Here is a 12479-nt window from a genome sequence, read left to right as displayed (position 1 = left end):
TCCAACGAGTCCGATCGATGACAATTAATGACGACGGTAATCGTCGCGACGAAGCGATTTTGGGATATGTGTTCACGCGTGTAACATCACGCGCGTATAATACGTCTCGCACGTGCTTTAAACAGCGGGTACGTAGTTGCGAGCGACCACGTGGCGATAGATCTGGATCAGGGTTACTAACTGGCTATATCTGACCCTCTTATTTGACTGGTCGTATTACGGTCAATCGCCTCAGCCCTACACAATACGAGTCGGTATTGCGCTTGTATACGTGGTACTATGTCTGGAACACGTCAGTAACATGTCGCGCTGTAATTAGATTCGCATTGTAGGCCTGCTCTCAGGTTGAATTTCTTATCCGTTGACAATACCTAAGGGTATATGTGTACGGGTACGTGTGTATTTGGATGCGAATGCGGTATTATTTTAAACGTTTTATATTTAGTTAATATAATATTTTGTTGTAACATAATGTAACTTAACGTATCTTGAACCTAAGGCCGCTTCAACACCCATACAGCACCGAAAGATTGCAAAAACGTTGCATAGGATCTTACATTGAAACATTGTAATATTGCATAGAAGTTGCGAAATGTTTCTGCAATGTTACTGCAAGCCTGCGGCAACGTTGAAATGTCCGCCCTCAGAAATATTTCAATGCAAGACTACAGTAATGTTACGGTGCAATGTACAATATTTGTAATATTTAAATACATCGCTACAAATATGCAAAACGCTTCAAATTTAATACATAAACTTTGAGAACATATAAAAACATCCAAGAGAAATAAGAAAAAAGATTGTGAATTTACGCAATTACAATGAGTTTTTTCTCGTCTCTCTTGGATGTCTTTATATATTCTCCAAGTTTATCTATTAAATTTGAAGCATTTTGCATATTAAAACGTTATTATCAAATTTTTGCTTTTATGGGGCTTAAATGGGAACTATTAAACAATTTTCTGTTATCTAATTAACGTCGCTATTTTATAAATTATTTACAAGTTTAAGAAATTGATAATGATTAAATAATTTAATTCATAAATTCACAAAAATTAAAATTTTATTTATATAAATATTAAACTCCATATCTTAAGTAGACAATAAACGGATAATTTTAACTTCTTTCGGATAATTATTTGTCCGATTTCTGAACACTCAATTCAATATCTGAATTTCCTGTGTTGGGATTGTATCGGACAAATTAATCTGATAAAAATAGTTATTATATCATTAATATTACTAACCGCTTCTTGCAAGCTTTGTATAACCATCGTCATTAAAACTTAAAATACGGGATAGATAACGCAACGCGCGCCGCATAGTGGTAAACGAACGAAGTAGCGAGTATCAATGTTGCTGTAACATTCTCATAAAATATTACAATTCCATATTCCAATAATATCTCAACAATATTTCATTGCAACTTGCAAGATTGTAATATTGCTGCAATGTAATTGCAATGTTCTGTGCTGTATGGGCAGTGGATATCTCGAGAGTCACCTGAATAAGAAAACTCACCGTGAAACCTCACGGACTTCCGGCTTTCCGCTCTAGTAATCACTCTCCTATCCGGCATCCTAACTACGAGAACTTCCTTCCGTTCCATATGACTTCACTCTCTCTCTCTCTCTCTCTCTCTCTCGCGGAATCATACCCGCCCTTAAGCGCACTCCGTTTCAAGTAATGCTTAAAAATTGCACTCTCTTCGTCTCTTCATCAATCTCAGCCAGGCGATCCCCTCGCTTCCTGTTACATCCTCGTTCCCTTGTCTCGTTCGTTCCCGTCTCTGGTAACAGTTGTAATCCACCTTACGCCCCCTTCTTCCGCGCGTCCTGCCACGAGCCAAACTTCTACTTCCTTCCGCACTGATCTAGTCTAATGCACTTTGCTGGTCCACGCGAATTCGTTTCCCCCGCTGCGATGATTGATTCGCTATCCGTTCGATCGAACTTTTCGATGCCTACGACTTGCGTACCTGTTCAAAATGTAATAAATACTCAAGAATCGTTTAACGTTATTGAGTTTATTTACGGTGACGTATCTTCTCTCAAATAAACTTTATATTCAATTTTATATATTATTGTAACTGATAATTGATTTTTTAAAATTTAATTTATGAAAAAATTTTCTAAATTTTATTTATTTATTTATTTATAATTTAAAAATATTACTATCCTTCGAATTTAAACAAAAAAATCGACTTTAGATCGATTTTTCCAAGAATCTACACAGGTAAAAGATAATATGGCAAACATTCTGTTACTAATATTTTTTTCGAATTAGTATCTCGATGAACCAATCTGAAGGACTATGGTACACGATCTGTCCTTGCGAGGTCCTTCCTGGTCTCCGGATGATGAAAATTCACGAAAAAGAAAATTCTTCTCGAAGCCTCGTCGTTATCTCCGTCCACCGCGCCGTCGTCTCCGTTTCGCTGTCTGGCTTTAAGTTGCCTCAGCAGTTTTTTGCGGGATCGGCTCATTTGGGAAACGGCGAAATAGGGTTCGCTCGACGGTGCTTCTTCATTTATTCATCCGCCGACGATCCTCGCAACGACGCCGATTCGTAGGACAGGATGTGCGATCTCTCCTCGCGTCTCCTCGTCCCGATACATCGAGACGGCCACGAATTGTCCTAGAAATCGCTGCTTTCTCTCGCTATTTCCTCGGCCTTCGAAGCCCAGGGAGCTTCGTGTTTATCCTCCGAAGGCTCATCCTATCTCCGACGATCTCTCCGACTGTCGCGGCTCCAAGGACGAACCCGAAATCTCGTCCGTCGGCAAGTTGTCAGTGACAAACTATGTGAGCTACCGACTTACAGTCGGATTCTTCAAGTAGTCTCCGTTGCCGCCCTTTCTTCCCAATTTCTCTCCCGCAAGAATTATAGTCTCCGACGCTTCGTCGGGGAATCCACCCGCGTGTCGACGGCGGAAACAAACCGCCCTTGATATCACGGCACGTATCGTCAAAATAGCAACTGGATTTTCGTATGAGAAATTGTCTTTGAGTCAATGGTTGAAAAGGGCGAAAGTAACTTTGCTTTATTATATAATGTTCTATTGAATGTCTCACACTGACGAGAAGAATCGTTAATTTCTAACGTGTTGCGATTGCTATTGTATATTTTTTAATACTAAAAATTGTGAAACATAAGCAAAATAAAATAAGATGAAAATTGTGCAAATTAGAAACTTGCACATTGCTACCTCATCATTTTATTTCGCTCATAAAGCTTAAACTCCTTAAAGCAACCGAGTTTTTCAATTTTGACCTCCTCATAGAGGAAGATATCTTAAAATTTGCGAAAATTACAGCATGTACAGACATTTCTCAAAAAATTTCAAATTTTATAAAAAATAAATCCTTTCATCAAATTCAATATCAACTATCCTCTTTAATAATACTCTATCCATGTAAAAACATTTAACCCGATATCTCGAAAATTTGCGGAAGTTAGAGATTGTACAAACATTCCGTACGTACATACAGACATTTTAAAAAAATATGACTTGTCGACGTTTTGGAACGATCTTTCTAAACACGTTGGCATAAAAAAACTCGAAAAAAAAAAGATTTGTCACAAAAACAAAGTTACCTGTATAAGGAAGCAAGAATGAAAATGGAACTGTCAGAAACTATTGATGACGCGGCATTAAATGCTGATATAATGCTGTCTATATCGTTGAACATAATTATTATGACTGTCATTATGACTTTATGATGGAGTCGCATCGAAGACTAGACAGCGAGACGAGGTGGAAAATAACGATAAAAAACTTTGAGAAGAATTTTATTCCATTAGGGATTTTGATCAATCAGGAATTTCACAAGAATTAATCATATTACAATCTTTCGGATTGATCATCAAGATACTGATTTTAAAATGCTAATAAGAAAAAGCTTCTGCTAGATTTAAGCACATAGGCAGACTTAATCTCATTGTCAGCCTAACGTAACTTTAATTTTAAGTTACTAAGGATTATCTTTTTAATTTGACTATATCGATTTACCTTCTCGTAAGAGCATATTTGACGGGGGGATAATTCCACTACTCGATCAGTATGACCAGATCGACATTGTCGGCAACGCCTCTTCCTTTCCCCAAACCTTTTCCCTCTTTCCCTCCATTTCTCGATCGTCGTTTTCCAACCATCACCCCTTTCTTTCCCTTATTCCCCATCCCATGTTCTTTCATCCTGTCCTTTCCGAACGTTTCCTCGATCTCTTTCGGTGCCATCGCGCGTTTTCCTCGGTATCCTATACTGCGACGCGTTTCAAATGGACAACTTGGCGACGGAGAGACCTTACTTCGTCTCACTGACATGCGCGTGTGCGAAATTTACGAGATTCTTCGCCATCGAGAAAAAGAGAGAAAGAGAGAGAGAGAGAGAGACAAAGAAAGAAAAAGAGATCGCGCTAGCCCCGATTACGCGATCAAAGTAAAGAATACAAAATATACAAGGGGGCACGCGGATATTTTCATTCCATTTCGTATTCAACATGATATTTTTTTAAATAGGAGATACGTGAACCACATGATAAATCTGATCTAGTTTTTAAAAACTTTTTTATAAGTCTTTTCGAATTTAAAGTTTATATTTACAAGGATTTTTAATATTAAGAACTAACAGGATATATATATATATATAATAAAAAAAAATACCCGGTTTTGCCCCAACACGAGAAAATAACAAATACGGCGGCTGTATATTCCGGCGTGCAAAGTGACGATCAAAACTAACGCGATACACTTTCTAGTATGTACAGAATGCTACATTTATCGAAACAAATGCTCTGCGTATAAAAAAATCCGTAACGACTCGATTTGTTGCCCCGATATCGATCTTTTTTGGATCAAAAAATTTTGAACTTTTTTCAAAAAAGAAATATCGTGTGCACGTGGGCACGATTCTCAAAACAATGATGGCATCAATCTATAACTAATAATACGAATTAGCCAAAGATAATAGTACTTATCACGATCAACCGTTTCTGAGATATCAATATTTTTGTATGTTAGCATCATGATTGACTTGGGATGCGTTCCACTTAACGATCGCAATGCTAGCAAGTATCATCTATCTTTGTTTAACTTTCGGTGAACAACAAGGATAAAATGATAGCGGTGAGAGTTGCGGTCGTTAAATGGGACGCGCCCTTACTGACTTCTACGTGTCGCATGCGATGTTTATCTCAGTGTTTATAAACCGCGTTCTGAATGTTCTCATTCAATTTCCATACATACTTTATAATGGAAGATATCACCGGCAATCAGTCAGTTCTAATGAACCGGCGATTGCGGATATATATGGTGATTACAGTTACAAAGTATCGTGCTAAAAATGTCAGCGTATTACTCTAATGAAGTGGAACATTTAGACAGATTATCTTCCTCTCACGTCACATGCGACGTAGAAGCTAGTAAGTCCATTATAATGCTAACATATAAAAATGTTTATATTTGAGAAACGGTTGAGCTTTCGATCTATGTTTACTAAGATTCTATCTACCATATAAATATTGAATGTTTTTTTTTGAACGAAAAGGGGTGCGGGACACCCTGTCCTCAAAACCTAAGCATTTTAGAGAAAAACGTTTTCAACAAAAATTGTATAGTTTTGAGGGGAACATAAGATGGTGTCATTGGTTTGACCTGGAATGGCATTGTTAAGGTCAAGTCAAGGACACCTTTAATTTCTTAAATGGAACCCCCTATTTTTTATTGCATATTCTTATAGCTTACCTCGAGAGCTTTCCAAAACACTATGATAAAATATTTTTTCATTAAGTACTTTTTGAATTATTTTATATTTTAATCTGACATATTTTGATATAAAAAATTAAATATCTCGTAAAATATTTAGTTTTCGATAATCTTACCGTAATACTTTTATGTACAGAATAACGAGACAAATCAATTAGCATAAAAAAATTATTGTTTTTAAGAAAATTATTTGCAATATATTTTTTTAAACAATTAGTTTTTTTGGATTAGAAAGCTCTCGAGATAAGCTACAAGAATATGTAATGAAAAATAGGCGGTCCCATTAAAAAAATTTTAAGTGATTTTTATATGACCTTGACGGTGCTATTCAAGGTCATTCTAATATTATTATACATATAATGCGCCACTTAGAGCTCTACAACTTTTGCATGAAACATTTTTCTCACGAAAATGCGTTGTTTCCTCAAAAAACTGCTGATACGGACGCTCTGTTACATCCTGTATATAATTATATTAAATAGTAGGGATGATTTGGATTGTCTCTCCGTATATGCGCCCTTGGAGACAGGGGTAAAACGGAAGGATGGTTGGGGACAATATATCAATGTCTCAAGGACGAAACTAGGATCTACGAATCTAGGGCCGTATATCTAAGGTTTAAACTTGGAAAAAGCCCTGACCTTTTTTTACTATGTCACCCGTAGTGCTTCCAAGGAAAAAGCTTTCTATTAAATTACGAAACGCGGAACCGAGGGTTCTTAAAAATGACCGAGAGGCTTTGGTAGAAAGTGCCGGCGAAAGATTTCAATAGTAGGACGACGCGAGTTATCTCGCGGCAGATGGCTGACACAAGGTTACGAGGAGTTTGCCAATCATTGTCGAAGCAAAATACTCGAATCGTACATTCGTGAATCTAACATTCCAATTTAGATCCGACGTCCGGGAGCCTATAACTGTTTCGAGAACAATACCGGAATCGCCAAAGACAGCACTATTTCCGAAATATCCTTCTTTTCGTACGTGATGATGTTGATTGCAACCTCATCAATAGCAATGTCATAGACCTATGTAGTTTTCGTATACTGCAGCTTTACAACATATTTATTTAAACGCCCCGATCCTCGAAAATTATAAACCTATTTTGTTTTTGGAATCAATTTTTAAAATTTTAGTTTGGATCAATTAAATTTGCATGCATCATGCGATTTATTATCGTGATCTTGCTATGTCGATACGTCATCGATAGGAAGTTTAGTTTCAAGCAATAATTTTGAAATCTGTTTAACATCTTTTAGAATTTCATTTTATATTTTTACTCTCTATATTTTTTTCATTATAGAGATTATACTACTGTCTTTCTCTGTCTTTGTCACGGAAAATCGCATTTTACTCATCGAGGATATGATAGGCGCGATATAAGAGGCCTATAACATTCGAACCTTGGCCGTGCTAATAGACTGACTCGCTCGATAGCGTTCGCTCCCCGTTACAACTGCACTATACTTGATCGGTACCGTTCCTCGCACTGGTGGTAACACCATCCACTTGTAATTTTCGACAAATCTCAATTTATCGCACAAATAATCTTATTTCTCTGACATCATGTACGATTTGCAACGAGTCGTGGCGAGATTTTATTCGAACGTTAAAAATCCAGATCTCGATACAATTTTACATCTATAGATGCAATTGTTGGCACAAGATACTGTTCATATAAATGATTATCAAAAAATAATATATTGTGAAATATGTTTGCGTGATAAAAAGCATGTCATAGAAATACATATTTTAATCGTTGATCAGTTAGAAAAGAAAATCTTCTTTGAGATTAATTTGAGACGTTTAATCGAAGTTCACGCGAAATATGTTATAGGGGCGCGATATTTCTACCGCTCGACGTTACGGATATATAACAAAAAGCCGCCACGGGTCGACGACGCATCGCGTCGTCTCTCTCGAAATGATATTCATCGTAGGATAAAAAAAAAAGTCCCCTGTGCGACGAGAGGAGAGAGAACGGGGCGCAGATTCCGTGGTGGTGTCGCATTGCGGCGTACGGGGGGCAAAAGTACCACCCGATGTACCGACCTCGAAATGTGCGACAGATGCACTCGAAACTCGAGCGAGGCCATTAGAAAATCGAACTACGAAAATGTAGAACACGCGACCCAGGGATGGACAGATAGATAAAGAAAGAGAGAGAGAAAGAAAGAAAGGGCCCAAAGAGAGAGAGAGGCTCCTGGAAAAGGAGCGTGCGAAAGATCAAAGATGCGAAACTCTTTGTACAAAGAGCCGAGGTAGAGTGAATTAGCTCGAGATGTCGAGAACCCAGAAGATAAGTGGCCAAGTGTCATGAGTATCTAAAAATCTTCACTAAATCATTTATAAATCGAACAAAGTAGTGATTTTTTGATAAAAATGTCTCTGACCAGAGTAAAACAGACAATTGCGATACCCTTGTGACACAATTAGAAATCTGTTACATTAGACCGATCGTAGTGGAGAATGAGAAATTAATTCCTGATAACAAATGCAAATTGCAGTATCCAAAATATCCAAGTAGGATTTAGTCCTTCCAAGACTTACTACGCGCCCATTTCTTTCCTCTCCTCTAATTTTTTAACAATGGAATGCATAGTTGTTTCCTTCCGGATATCTGGTACAATCGAAGGGGAACGAGGGATGTGTCCGGGACACCCTATATGCGAAGAGAAGAGATGCCAGTATGGGAAGCCAACACGTAATTTCGGCGTCTCGTGAGCCGCGATTGTGCCACAAGTATTCCCTTACTAAAAATCCGTACTCTTGTTGTCGATCACGTGCCAAGGACGTAGAGCATTCTGGAGCCGCGTTTTATATATCACACTTTTTCCTCTATATCCGCATATCCGCCTCGATTTTCTTTCATATGACAGGACCGAACTTTACTCAGTTAGACGTGCGTTTAACTCGTACGATATTAACGCAAAACAAATATTACATCGTAAATATTAATGTATTAGTATGTTATATATTGTAACATAAACATTTATAAGAAATTTTCTAAAATTGCAAACATATAAAAAATTACAAATCAATACTTGTATTTATGATAACGTTTATATTCAGCATTCCTTTTTGACCAGACTGGTACCATACAGCACCGAAAGATTGCAGAAACGTTGCATAGACCTTGCAACATTGTAATATTGTATGGAAATTGCGAAATGTTTCTGCAATATTACTGCAAGTCTGCGGTAAAGTTGAAATGTCCGCCCTTAGAAATATTACAATGTAATATTACAGTAATGTTACGGTGCAATGTAATATTGAAATGCGTTGCTACAAATATGCAGAATGCTTTAAATTTGATAGATAAATTTTGAAAATATATAAAGACATCCAAGAGAAATAAGAAGAAGAGATTGTGAATTTACGCAATTACGAGTTTTTTCTCTCTTGGATGTCTTTATATATTCTCGAAGTTTATCTATTAAAATCTGAAATATTGTGCATATTAAAAAATTATTATCAAATTTTTGGTTTTATATAGGAATGGAAACTATTTAACAATTTCCTGTTATCTAGTTAACATCGCTATTTTATAAATAATTTACAAGTTTAAGAAAATGGTAATGATTAAATAATTTAATTCATAAAAGTTAAAATTTTACTTATATAGATATTAGACTCTGTTTTACACCTTAAATAGACAATTAACGAATAATTTTAACTTTTTTGGATATTTATGTATCCGATTACTGAACAATCAGTTCAATATCTGAATTCCCTGTGTTGGGATTGTATCGGATAAATTAAACTGATAAAAATAGTTATATCTTCAATCTTATTAGCCGCTCTTTGCAAGCTTTATGTAATCATCGTGACTGAATGCGGGATAGATAACGCAACGCGCGCCGCATAGCGGTAAACGAACGAACTAGCGATTACCGAAAACTGTTTTTTGTAATGTTTTTGAAATGTTGCTGTAACATTTTCATGAAATATTACAATTATATGTTCCAATAATGTCTCAATAATATTACATTGCAGCTTGCAAGATTGTAATATTACTGCAATGTAATTGCAATATTCTGTGCTGTATATAGTCTCAAATTAAATTAAATTAAATAATAAAAATTAAAAAAAAATTATATGAAAAAAATTCACAAGACACGCCAAAATCCTGCATATGCGACTTTAATTTGTTTAATTAAATTTAAGTTTGGACTAATTCTTTTTTTCTCTTCCCGAATATTCTATATCGCGTGCGTAACGATATAGCTGTTTAAGCAGCAATCTTCTATTATTAAGATGTATATCGCATATATATATATATGCCCCGCTGCATCTCCGTTCTCAATTCCATCCTATAAGGGAAGGAGAATCGAATCGTGTACATTCGGGCGTGGTGCCTTAGCGAAGGACAAGAGTGTTACGATCATCGATATTGTTTTACTGTGCTCTCCTTGAATTTCGCAAAATCAATTAGAAACTCTTTCTCTTTTTCTCCTCTCATATCTCTTTCTAATATTTTATTTTATTTTTGACGTAAGCTCGTTTTATTTCGTCTCCATTTAATCCTCAAATCCGTTTCCGCAAACCGTTTACACAAAACCGTGATCTGTTTCGAAAAATCCGCGAAGAAGAACACACGCATACATATACATATATATACGCACTTTTCTAATAAATTTTTAACCTAGAGGAGACTCGTCCCAAAAAAATGTGTAATAGTGAAAAATAATAATACGAAATATAATGGGGAATGAGAGAGAGAGATGCTCCGCCGCAAGTTTTCGCTAATCTATCACGAGTCATTACATCCTGGTTACCGGCTATCGCAAAGACGATGAAACAGCGATAATCGCGTATCGTCGTACTTGGATGCTATAGCGCGCGAAGCGGCGCAGCTAGTTGACTGCGGAGACGAGGGTGCGGGTGGTTGGTGGTGGCGGCGACGGCGGCGGCGGCGGATTACAACGGAGGGGTGTGCGGTGAAAGGCAAAAGGCAGACGGGCGGCAGACACTCTGTGCTTATCCCCATCCCGACCCACCCCGCTCGGTCCGTGACTCACCAAACCGTTAAAGGATGAAGCCGCCCTGCTTTCACTCTACGCGCACCGCACACAGACGCTCCCAGGTGCACACACACACACACACACACACACACACACACACACACACACACACACACACACACACCCTCTCGGACAGAGGACAGGGAGAAAGAGAGACGAAAGGTGCGGTGCTTTCGAGTGAGCGAACGTTGAACGCACATGCACATACATGTATGTGTACGAGTGTGTATGTATAAGGGTGGAAAGCGCAGGAATCGTATATATAATTATGAGCAAAGTCTTCGAGGAGTAGATTTTCTCTTAATCAAAATGTTGAGGCATTCGTGATTCTTTATACTACAAGGGCGATTGAAAAAACATATCTTCCGCTTGGGTAGTTATTTAAGAAATATAGCTTTTGATTATATAAATGCGATTGAACAATATTTGTATTTATATTATTGTTCAATTTAATATTATATATATTTAATTATATATATATATATATAAAGAAATAAACCTTATTTTTTAAAAATATTAATTTAAGACATAATTATTAGGTGTACAACTTTGCTTCCGCCGTTTTTTTTCCGGAATCATTTCCATGTCTTTGAGGCGTTTTGAAATTGCTTGTTGAGTCACTCCCAATGATCGTACTAATTCTTTTTGACTTTGATTCGAGTCTTCATTAAGTAATGCCTCCAATTTTGCATCTTCGAAAACCTTCTCTCTTCCACCGTTATGCCGGTCTTCGACGTGAAAATCACCGTTCTTGAAGCGTTGAAACCACTCACGACACGTTCTTTCCCTAATAGTGGCTTCACCATAAGTATTTGAGAGCTTTCGATGAGCCTCAGCCGCAAATTTCTTCATATTGAAGCAGAAAATTAAAACCTCCCGCAAATGACGAGAATTTGGCTCGTAAACTGACATTTTCAATCGAGAATAACTTTATGATGCAGACACAAATCGACTAATGTTTCTCTGGGGTTATGTTGACAGATGCCCAAGTTTATCGCATGACGTCTATGATCTATTTATTTCGACCACTACTTACCGCTAAAGCCATCTATAGGAAAACGGCGGAAGCAAAGTTGTACACCTAATACAAAGACGTATCTTTTAATGTCAAATAACAAAAGATTTTACTAAAAGCACTACACGTGATTTTTTACAATGAAAGTTCGACATTTGTTACAGAATTTGTCATTAATGTTTAGAGATTCTAAAACATTCTGTATACGAATAACAGATGGCGAAAGAGACGAGAAGAACAAAGCCTGGAAAAATCTATCTGAATCATTCGGATGCGACTTTTTTTATCGGGAATACGCCGGAAATTAATAGTTGCATGCATTGTATATATATAATTGTTCCTTTTTCAGAATGATTTTTAAATTGAATCATTAATTTAATGTAATTTATGTCTGTTTAATTCTCTCTGTTCTTCCTAAATTAAGATACACGTATACTCTGTTCCAGGGCACACGTTAAACGGCCAACCATTGTTAGAATTCCCAATGTCAAGCGGCGAACCGGCATTGGAACCTTTAAGAATCAAAAGGGCCACCCTGTGGGCGAGAGTTGAGCTGAAACACGCTCATCACTATCAGCATCATCGTCACAATCAAATCAACCAAAGAAACATCACTCTCTGGGTGTTTAAAGTACATTGCGGTAACACGACGCACCTTCGAGGCAAGGTAATTTACT

The 12479-nt window shown here is 37.0% G+C and overlaps 1 protein-coding gene across 2 annotated transcripts in view; it reads left to right on the top strand.

The window, feature by feature from the left end:
* Actbeta (inhibin subunit beta) overlaps positions 1–12479 on the top strand; it is a 42222-nt gene that overhangs the window by 20573 nt on the left and 9170 nt on the right. For both annotated transcript variants that reach the window (XM_070310492.1, XM_070310491.1), the window contains exon 2: positions 12249–12469. In XM_070310492.1, coding sequence (XP_070166593.1) covers positions 12249–12469 — 221 coding nt within the window. The remainder of the gene's footprint in view (positions 1–12248; positions 12470–12479) is intronic.

Source organism: Polyergus mexicanus, unplaced genomic scaffold (assembly GCF_030449975.1).
Source record: "Polyergus mexicanus isolate NDT 795.1 unplaced genomic scaffold, iyPolMexi1.0 SCAF_18, whole genome shotgun sequence".
Lineage (NCBI taxonomy): Eukaryota > Metazoa > Arthropoda > Insecta > Hymenoptera > Formicidae > Polyergus > Polyergus mexicanus.
The sequence above is the reverse complement of the archived record's forward strand: the minus strand, read 5'-3'. Positions and strand labels throughout refer to the sequence as shown.